Source organism: Protopterus annectens, chromosome 3.part1 (genome assembly GCF_019279795.1).
Source record: "Protopterus annectens isolate FY-2018-M chromosome 3.part1, PAN1.0, whole genome shotgun sequence".
Classification (NCBI taxonomy): Eukaryota; Metazoa; Chordata; order Ceratodontiformes; family Protopteridae; genus Protopterus; species Protopterus annectens.
In genome coordinates this window covers 1,672,812,230-1,672,832,126 of record NC_056732.1, presented here as the reverse complement: position 1 = coordinate 1,672,832,126, position 19,897 = coordinate 1,672,812,230, and the positions used below count along the sequence as shown (strand labels likewise).

At 44.8% G+C, this 19,897-nt stretch overlaps 1 protein-coding gene across 2 annotated transcripts in view; it reads left to right on the top strand.

The window, feature by feature from the left end:
- Positions 1 to 19,897, top strand: part of METTL4 (methyltransferase 4, N6-adenosine) — a 282,933-nt gene that overhangs the window by 196,889 nt on the left and 66,147 nt on the right. For both annotated transcript variants that reach the window (XM_044067700.1, XM_044067699.1), the window contains one exon: positions 15,412 to 15,494. In XM_044067700.1, the coding sequence (XP_043923635.1) occupies positions 15,412 to 15,494 (83 nt within the window). The remainder of the gene's footprint in view (positions 1 to 15,411; positions 15,495 to 19,897) is intronic.

Genomic DNA, 19,897 nt, shown 5'->3' with positions numbered 1-19,897 from the left:
GGAACTTCCCATCTAAGCAATGGGCCTTCACTGCACCCAGCAGACAGGGCCAAAGCAAGCCCCACAGGGACAGGACATCCAGACCCCTACCCCAGGGCCAGCAAAGAAGCAAACAATGGACCACTTCCACCACTAAGGCAGGGAGTTCTAAGCCAAGCTTCTATGGTAAGCACTCGCAATGACTCTCCCTCCCCCCTCCTTTCACTCATCTAAAACTAGGAGGAAGGCTCACCCTCTTCAAGGACAATTGGGTCTCTATAACCAAGGACCGATGGGTATTAAAAATCATTTCTCAGGGATACAGATTCTCCTTCAGCGAACTCCCAATTCCAAGAGGGTACCCAGACCTCCCCCAAACCAGTGGGCAGAGGCATTAAAACAGGTAAAAACACTAATATCCCAGGGGGCAGTAGAACCTGTCCCTCTGGATCAAACAGGAAAAGGTTTTTACTCAAGGACTATTCCTTGTATCCAGAAAAGAGGGCACTTGGCGCCCCATCCTGGAGCTATCTAAACTGAACACCTCCTTGGTGGTTCCCAGATTCAGAATGCTAACCTTGCAGCAGCTCCTGCCTGTGCTCACACTAAATGCCTGGCTGGTGACACTAGACCTAAAAGATGCCTACCTCCATATCCCCATCAGGGAATCATGCAGAAAATTCCTGCACTTCAGAGCAGGCAATCAGCACTTTCAGTTCTCTGCACTGCCCTTTGGCTTATCTACTGTTCCCAGAGTATTCACCAAATTCTTGGCCTCGGCCATAGCATTTTGCAGACAGAGAAATATACAGATTTACCCTTACCTGATCGACTGCCTCATTCAGGCGAACAGCAAAGAAAAGTTGCTCCAGGGTCTTCTCTTTGTCAAAAAATCAGTGAAAAAAAATCAAAGCAAAATCCCACCAGGAAAATTGTTTTCCTGGGAGCTGTGCTAGACACAGTAACCCTTATGGCCTACTTATCCCCAGAAAAGCAGAGCTTCCTGCCTCTATACTTCACCCAGCTGGCTTCCAGAAGTCACCTCACTGTGAGGAAGCTGCTACAAGCCCTGGGATACATGGCATCTTGCATCCTTCTCATCCCTGTAGCCAGGCTTCACATGAGAAAGCTTCACTGGTACTTAAAGAACCTTTGGTGTCAGCACTCTCCATCTGATACCTTGCATAAGGGACAAATTTTTCTGGTAGGCAGAGGCCTGTGCCATAAACACTAGCTTTCCCTTTGCCCTTCCAGCCAGACCATCACCACCGATACCTAAGACATAGCTTGGGGCACTCACCCAGGAGGCAGGTGTACCCAAAGCCTTTGAAATGCCCAGCAGCTTCACTAGCACATCAACCAGAAAGAAATGATGGCAGTGCAAAACTCTCTTACTTACTTCCAATCCCATCTCAGAGCAGGGGCCCTCCTTATAAAAATAGACAACACCACAGTAATGTGGTACATCAACAAGCAGGGGGGCACCCAATAGTACCCCCTGTGCAGGTTAACCATGAGTCTGTGGCTCACAGCCACCTCCATGGGGCTACACCTGATTGCCCAATACTTACCAGGGATCAACAACACACTGCAGACTACCTAAGCAGAAGCTTACTGGTCCCCCACAAATGGCAGCTCCAGAGAGAAGTCTTTCTGTAAATCACCCAAGAGTGGGGGACCTCAGAGGTGGACCTCTTTGCCTCGCACCTCAACCACCAGCTGCACAAGTTTTGTACCAGGGAGTATCACCTCCTAGCATGGAAGGTGGATGCCTTGACCTTCCCCTGGAGCTCCCTGTTTGTGTACGCATACCCTCCTCTACCACCTGTTCCCAAGGTTCTGATCAGAATAAGAGAGGAGAGACCAAAGGCCATCCTCGTTGCTCCAGATTGGCCCAGACAACATTGGTAACCTTTACTACACAGTCTGACCTCGCAGCTCCCGAAGCTGCTTCCCATAAGGTCAGACCTCTAGACCCAGGAGAGAGGGAAGGTACTGCACCCAGGCCTACGGACTCTCAAACTTTTAGCATGGCTCATACACTAAAAACTAACAAGAAGTCACTGTTAAGCAAACAGTTCCTGGACATTATCACAGAGGCCAGAAGGCCCAGCACAAGAAAATCGTATGCAGGAAAATGGAAAAGATTCTGCTCCTGGAAACAATTTGTAGGGGTCACTTCCTCCCAACCTTCCATCCCTCTCATCCTGGATTACTTAGCAGAGTTACTCAATAGTGGGCTCTCCTTCTCCTCTATTAAAATCCATGCCTCAGCCATCTCTGCTCATTATGATTCAGACCCACCCCTCTTATCTCATCCTTTGATTAAGCAATTCCTCACAGTGGCTTCTAATATCAGGCTTCCCAGAAGACCTCCTACTCCACCCTGGGACCTAACCTTACCTCCTTTCGAACCTGCTGCTTCAACAGAATTGAAATACCTCTCCTGGAAGACTACCTTCCTACTAGCTATCACCTCAGTCAGAAGGGTCTCAGAACTTCAAGGTGTCATGGCTGTCGAGCCTTTCATAATTTTCCATGCAGGACTAATCCCTACTTTATGCCCAAGGTGGTATTTGATGTGACCCTTAACCAGGCCATACACCTTCCCACCTTCTTTCCCAACCCTCAAAACAAGGGGGAAAGAATTCTACACTCACTGGACATACACAGACAATTCAGATACTATCTGGACTGCACTAAGCCATTTAGAAAACTGACCAGCTTCTTGTAAGCTTTGCTCCAGGGGCAGAGGGGAAGCCCATCTCCAAACAAACCATTTCCAAATGGATTTCACGCTGTATCCATTTTTGCTACAGACTACATGGGAAACCCATCCCTAATTTGATCCGTACCCACTCCACTAGTGCAACCTCCACTTCCACTGCCTTCCTCAAAGGAGTATCTAGCAGGGACATATTGGAAGCGACCACCTGGACTTCTGTCCATACCTTTACAAAGCATTACCACCTACCTCTCTTTTCTAAGTCTAGGGCAGGGTTTGCCTCTGCATTCCTGCAGGGCCTCCTGACCCATACCTAGGACTCTGTCTTATCCTTCCACCCTTTACCTCAGCTTTGGGAATCCTCCCACAGGTGATAACTGCAACAGTGAAACACGAAGAACATAGTACAGTTGTGTACACTTACCATAAATGTAGATGTTCGAGTGTATTCACTGTTGCAGTCTTGGTTTTCCTCCCTCCATCCCCCATTTCACATCTTCCCCTAGGGGACACAGGCTTCCCACGGTGGCTCTTAGCCACCAGGACCACTACTCTCTTTTCCCTTGTGCTTCTGACGAGTTAGGGCAAGAAAAACTGATGTAATGATGTTGGCTGCCTTGCTTTATAGTACTGACGACCTGACATCAGACTACAAGTGACAGCAGCCGGCGCACAAAAACATTGACTCTGCTGTAAGGCGACAATGCAAACTGCTGGACCACTGTGCCATCCTGTAGTGTAAATTTATTTTACCTGATTATTGACTGATACCTGTCATTACTGCATTATTCCAGTTCTTTGGATCCTTCTCTGGCTGCTGATACAGCCTTGCATCACATTTACAGTTCTATTCCTGGTTTATTTAACCCTAAGTGACAAGGGGGTGCCCCCATTCGAAAGAGCTGCTTGCTTTTTATTTTCCTGACCATGTTCTCTCCTTTGTGTTCCAAGTGCTAGTGGTTGTTCTGGAGCTGCAGTATGATTCCTCTGGGACTCGCTCTTTTGCCATCTGTGGTCCTAATCTTTGGATCTAATACCAGAGTGGCTGTCAGATGTCCCATTACGCAGTTGCTTTAGATGACCCCTTAAGGCACATTTGCTATTCATTCAATTTTTAATTACATGTACTCCCCATTTAGTGATAAACCATCTTAAAATTTGAACTTTGTTGCAGGCTGCCAGAATCTCCATAAAGTTGGAAAAAGTCATTTCTGATCCCAGATCAAATAATAGCTTTTAGTGGGATAGAATTGGAGGCACTTCAGTGATAGTAATTTTTGCTTTTGGTTAAGGCCGTGGGAATTATAGCTCTGTGAACCTCCATAAGGACACAGTACAGGATCCAAGTTCAAACCATCATGTATTTTCAAGGCTTTATGGCAGCCATTATGTTCACTGTTCCTTTCCATTTGTTACGGAAGCAGATATCACAGTGACATTTGAGTTGCCAGGATGCCACTCTGCCCTATTCATTATACGTCAGTCCTTTGTTAATGGACTCTAGAGTGAACTCTCTCTACCTGTATAAAAGTGAGTCTTCTTTTCTACAGCAGAACCTTTGCAGGCCTTAATGATGCATACTTTGACAGTGGGCTATGGAACTCACCTAATTTCCTTTGTTATTTATGGCAAGGAATGGGGGGCTTTACATAAACCAGCTGGAGCTTCAGGCAGTTTTTTAACCCTAAAGGCCCCAGCAGGAGAGTGGAGACCAAAGCCCCTCTCATTTAAGCCAGATATGTTGTATTGTATGAGCAAACAGAGCAACACTTGCACCTGCCCTGTGTGCATAGATGCTTTGCAGATCTAGCTGTGGGACATACATTTGAGTTTGTTACACTCTTGGAGAGTGGTATGAATGGGTCTATATTAGTTCACAGAAATGTCTTTTCAGCGAACACGTATTTATCAACCCTTATTCAGCGAAAATCACTTCCTTGATTCGCTGAATATTCTAAGGGTAGATGTAGTTGGCCAACTGTACAACTTTGCTTTTTTTCTCCACTGTAGTGCGATCTCAAAGTTGGTATATATAGTTGGCGGGAGTGGGGGGAGAAGCCCCCCACTTGGGTGGTTTTGATTTAGCAAGATTTGGGTCCGTTGGGCTGTGGGGCAAGTATTTCTTTGGCCTTGAATTATTCAGCAAATCATGGAAGTGATTTTCGCTGAAAAAGGGTCGACGAATATGTGTTCGCTGAAATTGCATTTCGGCGAACTAATATAGACCCGTATGCACGGGTGGACTCCCTCAGCTGTAGCTCTAGCCCTTTTCTGGATTTGATGATAAGAGAATCCTGCATGGTCACTGTCCTATGAGAGTGAACACCACTGAGATCACATAGTAGAACACGCCCTCCTTCCTATCCTGCTCATTTCAGCAGGACAAGGAGGAGTTTATAATAAATGTGTTTTTTTCCTCTCGTGCTAGGGAAGACTGTTGTCTGTTTCTTTCCATTGTTCACTTTGATTCTATACCTGATGATACATTTTAGAGAAAAAACACAAAATTCATCCTGTGAGATCCTTAGTAGTTTCTAAATTCCTGGCAGGACATTTTCCCATTACATGCCAAATCTCCTGCAGGAGGAGTCAACAAAAAATTCTTTCTCAGGGCCTCGCTTGTCATACAGATATTCTTTTCTCTCTGAACCTCCCATTGGTATCTTCAGAAATGGCTGTCATTTCTAAGAAGCTTTCTAATCATCAAGACATATGTTGAAAAGTAAAACAGGCTCTTTGTCTGAGTAAAGAGGAATTCTGTAGTAACTCAGTTGGCATATATATTTGTCAGAAGCTAGCACCAGTGGTGCAAAGGAATAAAGTCCTGAGTACAGCCTAGGAGACCAGAGGTTGAATACCAGCTCAGGCACTTGATAGTACTGGCATGGGAGTATGGGAGTGTCCATTCTGGGGAAAGCCCAGAGCAGACCAGAATGTATATAACCACAGTCCTTTGGAGGAAGGCAGCATTGCAGTGGGCATCCTGATTGCAGTAAGGCTTATGGCTCACCAAGCCTCATAAGCAAATGCACAAGAGTTTGCACTTGTAGGGGGAGGGCATTTTGAGTCCCTGCAGTGATGCAAGAGGCCTATCCCTCTACCTAGTGATGAGTTATTGACTTACACAGAAGCTTGTATTGCCAATATGTCAATGAGAGCACAAACGCCCCAATGTCTGCTTGAATGATGACTCCTGTGGGCAGCTTTTGCCCCAGTGCATCTGGGGATTCTCCACAACTAGGAAACAATTGGGTTTTGTTTCACTAGGGGAGGCTTGATAGTTAACAAGAAGTGGAGGTAAAAGCACCTGGAAAAATTCGCTGGTCAGCCTGACCTTTTGGGTCTTTGTTATCCACGGTAAGGATATATATATATATATATATATATATATATATATATATATATATATATATATATATATATATATATATATATTAAAATTCATGCACTTGCTTCAGGAACAAACCTTTCTTTTCCTGGGCCGTTAGTGTCATGCCTGCCCCCTGTGTGAACTAGCTAATTTAATGCCTGCAAAGTCTGTCTCTTAGAGGTGCTTTTCCTGATGGCCATCTCCTCTACTTTAAAAGGCGTTAACTTCAGCCCCTTATCTGTAGGGAATTCTGATTGGTCTTTCATAAAAACTGGATCTGTGTTAGGACTAAGGCATGTTTTGCTATGAAAAGGTTTAGAACTATTCATAAACCAGTCCATTATTCTCCATGTTTTATTTACAGGGGTAGAAACCGGGATAAGGAAAGCCCTTCATGCAATAGACATACGTCATCAGCTCAAATTTTTGAAAGTGTACAAGTTCAGGAAGACATGCCAGTCATTTGTCATCTTTGCTTTGATTTGGGGAGGGGGCTTGCAGTAGTTCAGCAAAACCTTTTTGTGTGGGTTGCTAATGACATTGTCTTGTGGTATCAAACCACTCACTGGAAATGCTTTAGTCAAAGGCTACTCTACCAGGGTTGTGGCTTTTTCTCAGTTCTTGTTCCAAAAATATCTTCATTGCAGACAGCTGCCATAATCACTGTCTTCATTGCAGACATCTGTGCCACAGTCACTATTTTCATTGCACATATCTTTGCCACAGTCACTGTCTTCATTGCACACATCTGTGTCACAGTTACTGTCTTCATTGCACACATCTGTGCCACAGTCACTGTCTTCATTACAGATGTGTACCATAGTCACTGTCTTCATTGCACACATCTGTGCCACAGTCACTGTCTTCATTTCACACAACTGTGCCACAGTCACTGTCTTTATTGCAGACACCTGTGCCACAGTCATGTCTTCACTGCAGACGTGTGCCACAGTCATGTCTTCACTGCAGACGTGTGCCACAGTCATGTCTTCACTGCAGATGTGTGCCACAGTCATGTCTTCATTGCAGACGTGTGCCACAATTGTGTCTTCATTGCAGATGTGTGCCACAGTCGTGTCTTCATTGCAGACGTGTGCCACAGTCGTGTCTTCATTGCAGACATGTGTGCCTCAGTCATGTCTTCATTGCAGACGTGTCCCACAGTCATGTCTTCATTGCACATATCTGCTACAGCCACACAATCAAGTTTCATACCTTCACCTAGTATTATTGCTTGGATCATGATCCCACAAATCAAGCCTCTCTTGCCATGTTGGTGCTTCAGGATTCAGCTTTCTCAGCCTTTGGTTTTTGGAATACTTTGGGCTTCAGCCAACCTGGGATGTTGAATCTTCCCTGATGTTATGTGATCCTATCTCGCCTACATTCTGACTGATGGGTTCGGAGCCGATCCCTCGGCTCCGACTGGCACGCTTATGCCAAAGAGCGAAGTCTCTTATTGGCTGAGCTTATTATATCCCAGGATGCACCACTACCAGTCCCCCAGATCTCGTGTGCCGCTAACTAGCGAAGACGTGGTCTCGAGCTGGCTGAGCTGAGTAGTATTTAACTTACTTTTTTCTGTCAGAAATTTGCTGTTCTTATCATAAAAAGCTGTTTTAACGGCTACTCTGTGCTTTTGTGTGTGATTGGAGTTTTTTAGTGAAAAACTTGTAGTGTGATTGGGCGTTGGTTCTGATTTCAGGCCTCCTTCATCTGTAGGGCCTTCCGGTCAGTCAACCCTCTCAAACCCTTGGGGTTTTAAGATCCCCTTGAGTTAATTGTTGTTAGCCGGATTGTTACCTAATCGGCAGTTGTAAACTGATTTTTGTAGTGTCAGTTAAGACATTATAGTGTTGTTTTTGCTGTCAGAGATTTTACTGCATTATTGTTATAATGTCTCAGAATCCTAGGCCTTCGGGTTTTAAAAATGCACCAAATGTAATTTTAAAATGTCAATCACAGATGACCACTCTCTCTGTGTTTATTGTTTGGGTGCAAAACATTTACAAGAGTCATGCAGTGTGTGTCACGCTTTTTCCTCGAGGGTCCTCCAGGAGAGGAAAAATAAACTCATTCTTAAAGGCTTAATAAAACCCTCCTTTGAAGAAGCTTTAGCATCCTCTCCTTCTCCCGCTAAAGAAAGGGCGTTCCGACCAGTCCGTCGGATCCGACCGCCAAAGACATAGGCAGGCTTCTCCTTCGGCTCCAAGGACTTGGAGCCGAGGGCGAACAGTCTGCCTCGATGCCACCAGTCTCGACTCCTCTGGCTTCGGAGCCGATGGCTGGGGCATCGAGGCGGGTCACCTTCGGCTCCACTGGTCTCTGAGCCGACAAAGGTTGCCCGCTCAGACACTTCCTCCTCGGCGCCGAAGTCCTCCTCGGCACCAATGGAAACTAGTGTGGGTATTCCTTCGGCGCCGATAGTCATCGAGTCGCCTCGGAGCCGGTCCCCTAGCCCTTTGGGGCCGTTGGAGAGGCCATCTCGAACCCGTTCAGTATCCTCTAGGTCATCGAGGATGTCGGATTCGGATATAGACAGGGTGCTCCAAAGACTGTTCCAGTCCCCAGTCTTTCAAAAATTTGTTACGGCTCCAACCCAGTTGGCTTCGGAGCCGATGGCCCATGCCCATATCATTGCTATTCCTCCTCCGACCGCTTCCCGCCGGAGCAGGTGCTGTTGGAGCCGGTGGAGATCTTAGGGTCGGCTCCGACCCTTACTCCAACCCCGGCCTTCGGGTCCGAGTTTGGTACACGGACTTCTTCGGCTGGACCTGGGGATGTTTCGACCTATGCTATCGGTTCCGAGCCTCCCTCTCGGTGCTTCGCGGGACTTCCGTCTGCTATCATGGCTCGAGACCGGACACTCCCAGGATTCTGGGGTCCGGCTTTCAGAGCTATGAGGAGTGCCTGGCCAAGTCTTCTTGCCATCTCTCCGGCTTTACCGGCACCTTCCCTGGGCGTGGAGACTGGGTCTTTGGCAGTTCCCTGTCCGTAGGCAGCGGAGCCCCTGGGCCTGAGGTTACCCCATTGGGGTTCCTCCTCCTGAGGGTTCTTCAGAGTTGTCTTCAGAGGAACCCCAAGGAAGAGATCGTGCAAGAGGAAGCACGTGGACTCCTCGAGTCTATTACATCTGACACTGATCTTGATGATGCGGAGGGGTCCCGAAGTCGCCCCTCGGATGATGTCTCATTTGCAGACATCTTAGAGATCCTCAAACAACGAGGCGGCTGGATATCCAAACCCCTCTGCTGATGAGTCAGTGCTCCTCAAGGCCTTTGGGGCTCAGCCTTCCGCCTCCTGGGTGTCTCCGCCTCGACGAGCTCCTGGATTTAGTTTGTCGAGGGCGTGGGAACATCCAGATACCGTGGAACCAGTCCCTTCTCGTCCTAACAAATTTTTGTCTGCCCCACCCGAGAAGGAGTTCCTGACTAAAGGCGTGGCTGTAGATGCCATGGTGGTGGCATCTGCTACACAACAGGACGTGGCAGAGGCTTCAACGTCCGTCCATCCTCCTAATAAGGAGTCTAGGAGCATGGACCGATGGAAGCGCACCCTGACTTCAGCGGCCTTTACTTTAAGGTCCCTGAATTATTTGGCACATTTTACAAGGCTTCAGAGGGATCTGGTCAAGGAGCTATCAGATTCCCTCTCGGGTAACCTACCTGAGCAGCTAGCCCAGTCGGTTAGCTCTCAGTTGGCTATCCTTACGCCAATTTCTAACTCGGCCCATGAGGCTCATTTCATATGCAGCTGAAGGCGGGTAGAGCGGCAGGCACAGGCGTGGCTCTCACGGAGACAAGCCTGGCTCCGTTGTGTCAGTTCATGGAGGCCTTCAAGTCTTCCTTAGCCGACGCCTCCCTTTGATGGGTCCTCTTTGTTTGGACCTAAGGTTAAAGACACCCTTACCCGCTGTGAGCAAGAGGGAAAAACTTTATCTGCCGTGGGTGCCGTTATTCCACTCCTTCGGCCTTATCCCAAGGCTAAAGGAGGAGGGAAGATGTGGTTCCGTAAATCACGTAAGTTTTTCCTCAACAGCAGGAAGATTCCCTTCCAGAGGCAGAGGACGGGAAATTTTTCTGGGAGACGCCGTCCCAGAGGCGGCAGAGGGCCCGCAATTCTGGAGACCGTGAGTCCTTTCGTGGCTCTTCAGCCTCCCACACCTCATGAGGGATTGCCCGGCTGTGCTGCTCGAGCCAGTCGGGTGCCGTTTGCCAAGCACCTAAAAGCCTGGGAGTCAATCACTCAGGACAGATGGGTGCTTCGGATCATTGCCGGAGGTTACACCATCCCATTCACATGCTCACCCCCACCGTCCAAAAATCCCGGACCCACCACCCAGTCAAAGGGAAATTGCAGCCGCAGAAGCTTTAAAGCTGCTGGAAAAGGAGTCATCCAACCGTCCCCACAGACCAGATCGGATCCGAAATTACTCAAGGTTCTTTTAGTGCCAAAAGACAGGGGACCTGAGACCAATATTGGATCTCAGCAGACTAAACCAATCCGTCACGAAATCCAAATTCGAATGGTCACGTTACAATCCATTCTCCCATTGTTGGAGAAGGATGTTTGGATGTGCTCCATAGACCTCAAGGACGCCTATTATCACATACCGATACATCAGGCCCAGGAGGTATCTGCGCTCAGCCTGGGAGACAGTCATTTCCAATTTTGTGCACTGCCCTTTGGTCTCACCACAGCCCCCAGGGTGTTCACCAAGTGTTTGGCAGTAGTGACTGCTCACCTGAGGAGTCTTGGATTCCAAGTGTTTCCCTATCTGGACGACTGGCTCCTGACTGCCACCACCAGGCATCTACTAATGGACAACCTCAAAGCCACCATCTCCCTGGGTGCTACCCTGGGAATTACATTCAATTGGTCAAAGTCTGTCTTGCTGCCCTCACAGCGCATAAGGTTCATAGGAGCAGAGATAGACTCAAAATTGATGCGCGTTTTTCTTCCTACCGAAAGGATCCAAACTTTACAAGGCCAAGTTCAAGCCCTGATTTCAAGATCCAAAGCCCCAGCCAGGATGGTCCTACAAGTTTTAGGTTCGATGTCTGCCACGGTTCTTCTAGTTCCTCTGGCAAGATTGCACATGAGGATTCTTCAGTGGCTATTGTCAACTCAATGGTCCTTTCAGGATCTTCCCCTCAATCACCCCATTATGATTACAGAAACATGCAAGCGGGACCTTCGCTGGTGGCTTCAGACATCCAATCTAAATCAGGGAAGCCCTTTTGTTGTTCCCTCTCCAAGTGTTTCCCTATCTGGACGACTGGCTCCTGACTGCCACCACCAGGCATCTACTAATGGACAACCTCAAAGCCACCATCTCCCTGGGTGCTACCCTGGGAATTACATTCAATTGGTCAAAGTCTGTCTTGCTGCCCTCACAGCTCATAAGGTTCATAGGAGCAGAGATAGACTCAAAATTGATGCGCGTTTTTCTTCCTACCGAAAGGATCCAAACTTTACAAGGCCAAGTTCAAGCCCTGATTTCAAGATCCAAAGCCCCAGCCAGGATGGTCCTACAAGTTTTAGGTTCGATGTCTGCCACGGTTCTTCTAGTTCCTCTGGCAAGATTGCACATGAGGATTCTTCAGTGGCTATTGTCAACTCAATGGTCCTTTCAGGATCTTCCCCTCAATCACCCCATTATGATTACAGAAACATGCAAGCGGGACCTTCGCTGGTGGCTTCAGACATCCAATCTAAATCAGGGAAGACCTTTTGTTGTTCCCTCTCCAGTGGTCACCCTGACGACAGATGCCTTCCAGACAGGGTGGGGGGGGCATTGTCTGGGCAGGTTAGTTCAGGGCTCCTGGCTTCCAGACGAAACTTTTCTCCACATCAATGTATTGGAGATGAGGGCTGTACTTCTGTCCCTACAGGCCTTACACAAGTTTCTCCCTCAGGGCATAATCGCCATCCACACAGACAACATGTCAGTGGTCTGGTATCTAAACAAACAAGGAGGGACCAGATCTTACCCCCTTTGCAGAGAGGCCATGAGGGTGTGGGAATGGGCTGTAGCTACCAGCCGCTTCTTGTAAGCGACCCACATTCCGGGAAATCAAATATATTGGCAGACAGATTAAGCAGAACAATTCTCTCTCCTCACGAGTGGTCCCTAAACGAAACAGTAGCAGCTCAGGTTTTCAGGAAATGGGGGACGCCGTGCTGCCTATTTGCAACACCACTAAACACGAAGTGCAAAGGTTCTTCTCCTTGACTCCACATCAAGGAAGCAGCTATGGATGCTCTAGCACAACCTTGGCCAACAGGGCTACTTTATGCCTTTCCTCCGATTCCACTTCTCTCCAAAGTCATTCAAAAAGCTTCTCAATTGGGGTCCACAATGATACTAATTGCTCCATACTGGCCTCGTCAGGTATGGTTCCCCTACCTGAAGAAACATGTGGACAATCCTTGGACTTTAGATCTAACTCCGGATCTGCTAATTCATCAGTCCCTTCACTCCTTGAAGTTGACAGCTTGGCTCCTCCACTTCCGACTTTAGTCAGAAGTCACACATTAGACCCGGAAGTTATTCACATTTTATCTTCAGCCCACAAACCCACCACTAAGAAATTGTATCTCAGTAAGTGGAAGAGGTTTGCTATCTGGGCTCAACTCAGGGGCTTAGACCCTATCACTGCTCCCCAGAGGTTTTGAAATTCTTAACATCCCTGTTTAATCAAGGATCTTCTGTCTCTACTATTAAAGTCCAACTAGCGGCTATCTCTAAATTCCACGAATCCATGGATCCTCCATTGATGAGCAGCAGACTATGCAAAACTTTCATTAAAGGTGCGGGCCTGTTAAGACCCCCAGTTTTTCATCCTGCCTCCGTGGGATCTTGATTTGGTGCTTGCATTAACATCTTCCCCTTCGAACCGGCTGCTACATGTGAGTTAAAATATCTGTCTTGGAAAACTGCCTTCTTAGTTGCAATTACTTCTGCAAGAAGAGTTTCAGAGCTTCAAGCCCTGTCTATTAAACCACCGTGCTTGATTTTCCACAAGGATAGAGTATCACTTAGACCTAATCCATCCTTTGTCCCAAAGGTCTGTTCTAATCTCTGTCTCCAACAATCTCTAGAGCTACCAGTTTTCTTCCCAAAATTCTCCAATGAAGCAGAATACACTCTCCATAAATTGGATGTTCACAGGCAATTGCTTCTATTTAGACAGGACTCAGCAATTTCGTAAGTCAGACCAGTTGTTTGTGTCCTTCTCGGACAATAAATTGGGTCAAACCATCACAAAAGCTACTATCTCCAAATGGATTAGAGATTGTATAACTCAGGCTTATTCTTCTTGAATAAGCAACTTACAACATCTATCAAAGCTCACTCTACCAGAGCTATGGCGACTTCTATAGCTTTTCATTCCAAGCTCGCTATATCGGAGATTTGTGCTGCGGCTACTTGGTCCAATCCGCACACTTTCATTTCCCACTATAAATTGGATGTGGCATCTAAAGGGCGAGCATCATTTGGTTCCACGGTACTCAGGAGTGTTTTCCAGTGAGCCACCCAGGATTCAGGTGCTAGGACGCTGTCCCATCAGTCAGAATGTAGGCCAGATAGGATCACATAACATCTTTTAGTTATGTACTCACCATAACTTCAGATGTTTGGGATCCATCTCGCCTACATTCCTAATACCCACCCTCCTTCCCCCTGCCTTGGAGATCAGAAGAGATTGAACGGTTTTGAGTTCTACTGTTTTTATCTTGTTTCATCTGACGATGTTATATAATCAGTGCGTGCATGTGTGCATGTATGCGGACAAACTAGATCTGGGGGACTGGTAGTGGTGCATCCTGGGATATAATAAGCTCAGCCAATAAGAGACTTCGCTCTTTGGCATAAGCGTGCCGAGTCGGAGCCGAGGGATCGGCTCCGAACCCATCAGTCAGAATGTAGGCGAGATGGATCCCAAACATCTGAAGTTATGGTGAGTACATAACTAAAAGTTTTTGATTCTTCCCAGTAGTTAATCAGGGAAGATGGTCTCCAGCCAAATAAACAGAGGTGGACTCCCTATGTCCATTAATATGCGAAAAAAAACTTCTATAGCTGTCCCCCTTTGTTTGGACGGTTTCTCCATTCCAGATGTTCTGATGGATTTTCCTCTAAGCTGGACAAATACATTATTTTACGTTCCTGAGTTGTGTCTTTGTCTTCAATGTTTTGCATACTCAGTGCATGGGTGTCAAACTAAGTAGAACAGGGACTGTATTTGCCCTCCTAGTCCAGTGCATAACATTGCAGCGCACACCCCAAATGGCAAGTGTACATCCCATGCAAAACACGCCCATTTGGCACCTACAGTAAATTCTGAATTATGACTAAATAAGGCTATCAGAAGATGAAATCCCAACATTTAACAACTGCATAATGTTTGTTCTCAGAGCAGAGATGGTGAGTACTTATCTGACATGTCCATGCTGTTCAACAGTTCACCATTTAAAAAGTTAACTGCTAATTCACACGATTGACTAGGACTGATTAGTTTACATTTGGTTTCCTGTTCACTTTTAACTTGCATTTGAAGCATTATTTTGTTTCTGTTTACACATTAGAACATTTTCTGTCTAGGTACCACAGAGTCATTGGTGCTTTCAAGTCCAGAAAACTTATTTTCTTCTCTGGTATTAACTCTGAGTTAAAAATGGATCCTGATCATTCAAGTAAAAGGTAGAACCTTGATAGGAACAGTGATTACTGTGCCATTCTGTCAGATTTTCATACTAATACTACTGACCATATAGCAACACATGAGCCGTTCATGATTTCATGGCAAGTCAAGGGCAAGTACTGTGAGTGTCTGCACAGGGAATAAGCCATTATATATCTGCAGTATATTTATGTAAATGAAGCTTTCCTGAGAGGACACTGCTGATGTGCATGGACTGAGGAGCTGTGAAATGATTTAGAATGACAAGCACATATCAGCAGCATACCTAAAAGCAGAAATGCTCCTCTTTAAGGAAGTTAAACAGTTGCTTTATGGTCATATGAATTTGTAGTATAAAGCATTAGTCTGCATAGCAAAAGGCATATCTACCTTTTATTTCCTATCGCCAAACACTGTTAGCAGTGTGACTTCAGCAGCTTTGGCATCAGCTGCTGCATTAATTATGGGGTTGCAGCCATCCGAATGGAAGCACATTTTATTGCACAACAGGAGGGGATCAGAAAAGTACCTTATGTTGAAAAGATGGTGGCTGACTGACTGCTTTATCATTGGAGATGCAATTTATTTTAAAAGTTGCTTTAGCTCTTTAGGTTCTTTCATTTCTAAAGATGTATATCATTGTTTTTTAGGGAAGAGACTGAGCCAATTCCAGATCAGCAGCTCCTGGTTAGCGTCCCTTCTAAGCTTCATTCCCATAAACCATCACTAGCAGGTATGTATACTGTAAAGTAAGGTTTCATTTAAATGTAGTTTGTAGGACAAAAATACAGTATTTTCTTTGCATAAGTATAGAAATGCACCCATATTAAAGCAGGCCTGCATTTTGCATGCAGTTTCAGTGAATGCACTTTAAATCAGTGAAAATAACCTTCAGTCAAGAATACTGATAAGAATAAAATGTGCTAACTGAATGTGCAGTACATTGAGTACAAACAGACCTTTAAATGAGGCAAGGCTTGGGAACCAAGGGTACAGAGACGTATACAAATTTAGAGGGTTTTGGTATTATTAGGACATACTTTAGACACAGTTAGTTTGGAGTGATATGCAGAAAGTCATTACAAGGCAGTCCTGAGAAGTTCAGTACAAACAGTCAAAGAGTGAGTGCAAAAGTCAGGTAGAATATCCAGCATTCCAGAATATTAATTATATCATTCAGGAGGAAAGGAATATGAGTGCAGAGGCTACGGACATAAATAATTCAGTTCACATCTATCCCACTGTACATAATAAAATATTCTTAACCGAGCTACAGTGTATGCAGACTTTTATTCTGAAAAGTACAGGAAGATTTCCACATAAAGGGAAGACTGGCACCTGTTTAGCCCAGTTCTGGGTAATTAAAAGATAGTCGTTCTTTCCAGTTTCTTTCAGTTATTTCCAGTTTATTCCTGTATTCTACAGTCCTGTCAGTTCTTACATATGCTGGTTGGCTCAGAAAACTAAACTGATTTTGGACCTAAATATTGTAGCTTCAATTAAACAGCTGCGCTATGTACATTTTTTCGGTCAAAGAATGAAAACTGAGCTCTGACTACAGGTTTAAAATAATTACATAAAAGTTTGTTTAATAGAAGCATTAAGAGAATTCTCATTACTTTGAGCATTTCCTTTTTAATAGTAACACAAACATTTTCATCACATAGGTGCTTGAAGAGTATTAGTTGGAATTTTCTTGGAAGATGTTTTTGAAAGTTCCTATCTGTTTTTGTGAGACGAGTCACAAACACTCGCTTACTGGCAACATTTAGTTGTTGACAACAGTAAACTAAGATATTCACTTTAATTATTTCTATAAGTAGTAGAAAAAAAAAGATGACAAAGTATAATGCCTTTGCCTAGGAATATTTTAATGTTGTCAAACAGGCATGGACCAGTAGAATCAAAAGATGACAAAGTATAATGCCTTTGCCTAGGAATATTTTAATGTTGTCAAACAGGCATGGACCAGTAGATCTGAATCACAAAGAATAATTTTCAAAATCTTCTGTACTGGAATCAATCCAGAAACCTAGTTATGTAAATCATAAACCTTCATAGTTCTCATAAGCATACTTCATAAGTCATCTCAGAGAAAAAGAGGCAGAGATCATCTTCATCCATATATTCTGTTTTTCAGAGGGCTTTAAGTGAAGTAAGTTGCCTCCCTGTAGGGCACCAGTAGTGAGCTACATGCCTCCAGTAATTATCCAGCTGATATCTCCTTTAGGAGACTGTTCATTTGATATCTGAGTACTTTGTATGGGAACCCAAGATTATTCTTTCACTTCAAAGAGAGCTTAGTGGCTTTTGAGAAAGAAACAGCAACACTGGACTGTCCCTCCCTTGATGGCTTTCTTTCAAGACATTAATAATGCAACATGCCAGAAGACAGATTTTCAGTACCTAGTACTTTAAAAGTCAGATAAACTGTATAGGGCCTCCAAATTTAGACCAGACGTAGAGCACCATTACTCAGAATCCATTATTAAACAGTAAAATGTATGTACATGTTTAGTTTATGTTGTATTCATTTTACCTTCAGTATTGTATTGTATTCAGTAAAATCATTGCACTAATTTTTTTTGTTCTGTAACTCCCAGGCTGTGGCTGAAATGAGTCCACTTTGGATTAGCCAACTACTCTGGTTGTCAACCCTAAATACCTAAATAAAAGATAATAAAGTAAAAAAAATTAATTGTAGAAGACAGAAGTTTTTTAATTACAGGTTTCACCTGAATCCAGAAAATCCAGGGATTTGGACAGATTGGGGAAGAGAATGGTTGTTTTTTGTCTGTTTAGACATAGTTAGAAACCCCATATATCTGTATTAGGATTCAGTGTTAAATTATATCTTGGATATCATACTCCTCAGCTGTTGGTAGACAGTAATGTCAGAGATAAAAACAATGATGCCTACACCAGACACAGTGTGTGTGTGGGGGGGTATTATATACAGTTTGTTGTGTACATGGTTTAGTTCATACATCCATGAGAGCTGCGAATAATGTTAAACAGCCCATGACAGATGTTAACATTCTAAGGCATACTCTTAGCAAACTAGTGACATGACTTTTTGGCTGTCCTGGAGTAGAGAGGCAAAGGCAGCATTGCATTCAGACAGCTATTGCATACCAAAAGGTCTTTCTTTAGAAAGTATCTTGTACACTGGTATGGAGGAAAGAAGGCCTGAACCTTTAAAACGAAATATCTGCAGCAAGATAAGAAAACTAAATAAATGACACTTCCCCTTCTCTTGCCATTTTATCTAGTGGGATTCACTTCCACGGATCCCATCAAGTCAGATGAAACATTAGCTTTACACATTTGACTTTAGAGACCTTCTATGTATTGGGATTTCCATTTCTGATGACCTCTGCTGAGCTCTTTTATACATTTTCTGTTGTTTGTTTGGGGTTAGTGCACAATTCTTGCTGGACAACATTGTGATATTTTACATTGCTTTAGTGGGGCTTGCTTATTGACTTTTTCTACCAGTTGCATTTTTCAGATCCTAATCCAGCCATTCACTGTGGAGAATTTCCATCATTCATTGCTTACAGTCCTGAAACCTTTAAAATGCTCCCTTGGCTTCCAGGTCATAAGCCAGGCTTCACACCAGGACTATTCCTACTGCTTGAAGGAGCAGGAAGCATTATCCCACGTGCCAACGGCTTTAGTGCTGCTATCCACAGGCACTGAAGGTGGAAACTCTAGGACTGTGTCAGATTTCTGAAGATGGCAGCTGCTGAGAATTCCCAGAGCATAGACTAGCAAGAAGTGACCCTTGTGTTATCCTGAGCTGGTGTCAGAAGGGGATTAGAAGGTAAAGGAGCAGGAGGTCAGACATCAGTCCCATCCTCCATCTACCAAGTCTGCGCATCAGGCATCCTCACACTCCTTAAGAGTTGTGACCTTTTCATCACTTAGTGACGGCCTCCTAGGTGGGGGGGGCACTTCACTGCCTTTCCCACGGTAAACAATCTGGAGCATAGTTCTATGTCACCTTTTAAAAATTCATGTTTAATAAAGATGTTTAAAAAAATCTAGAACATAGTTGCACCGGTAATGCACACATGAAGCACCCCCTTGAATCATATGTTGAGAACTTGGTGGTAGCCTTCGAGATTAGGATTTTTCAACTCAATTCCCCTCCCAACTTGGACAGAATTTGCTTGGTTGCCATGGTAGAAGATGTTTTCGTGAGTTCTTCTGATTTGCTTGTGCTTGTAGAGTCACCACATACATTAAACGTATGTCATCTGTTTGGCATCTGGTGAGAGCTGTTTTCATGGGTGTGTTGAGCTAACCTTTACAGAGCATGAGATGTCAGCACAGATAGAATCTGCACAGACCTCTCTGGTTGCTCCCTGTTGAAATGCCAGCACTTGAAATTCTGAGTGCTGACAAACCAGAAAAAAAGGAAAGATTTGCTCTTCTCCTTTAAACTGCTTTTTGGAGTTGGGGGGGGGTAAGCCCCCTGCAGTCCCTGAACTTCTATATACCAACTTCAAAAATCACCATACTTGGGGGGAAAAAAGGAATATTTCAAGAAATGGCATCTCAAACTTAGTATATGTAAGTCTGTTCTTTTGACCATTCAGTCTCCATATTTTGGGACTTGCGCCAGGAGGTCCCGACATTTAAAATGGTTACCCTGTCTGGTTTGTGCTTTCCATATGTTTGCATCCCATCATTTAATCTGCACTGTTCACATCTTGCACACCTTCCAAGTGATTTGTGTCCAGGCCTGATGGAGCTGTAGTTAGGTATGGATCCCCTCACTGTTATGGAGAAGAACCTTTGCGGACTTTAGTGTTCTTATCTCTAGAGAAGAGCAAAGATAATGAAACCCCTCTCCCAGATGACCCTTCCTTTAAGGAACTTTCAAGCTCATGAAGTCCTATTTGTATTACCATGTTGTTCATCTACCTTCTCACTCACTGCTCCTAGAAATGTGTTAACCTTTATCTGACCAAGATGGATGAAGAGTAGTTTGATAATGCTTTTCATGCAGCATGTAAAAATCTGGATTCTATTTGTTTTGTTGCTAAGAAGACATGATATCCTTTGTAAGCCACAGACCGTGTAAAGTGACGTCCTGACTGGGTATCCCAGTGCAGACAACTGTGTGAT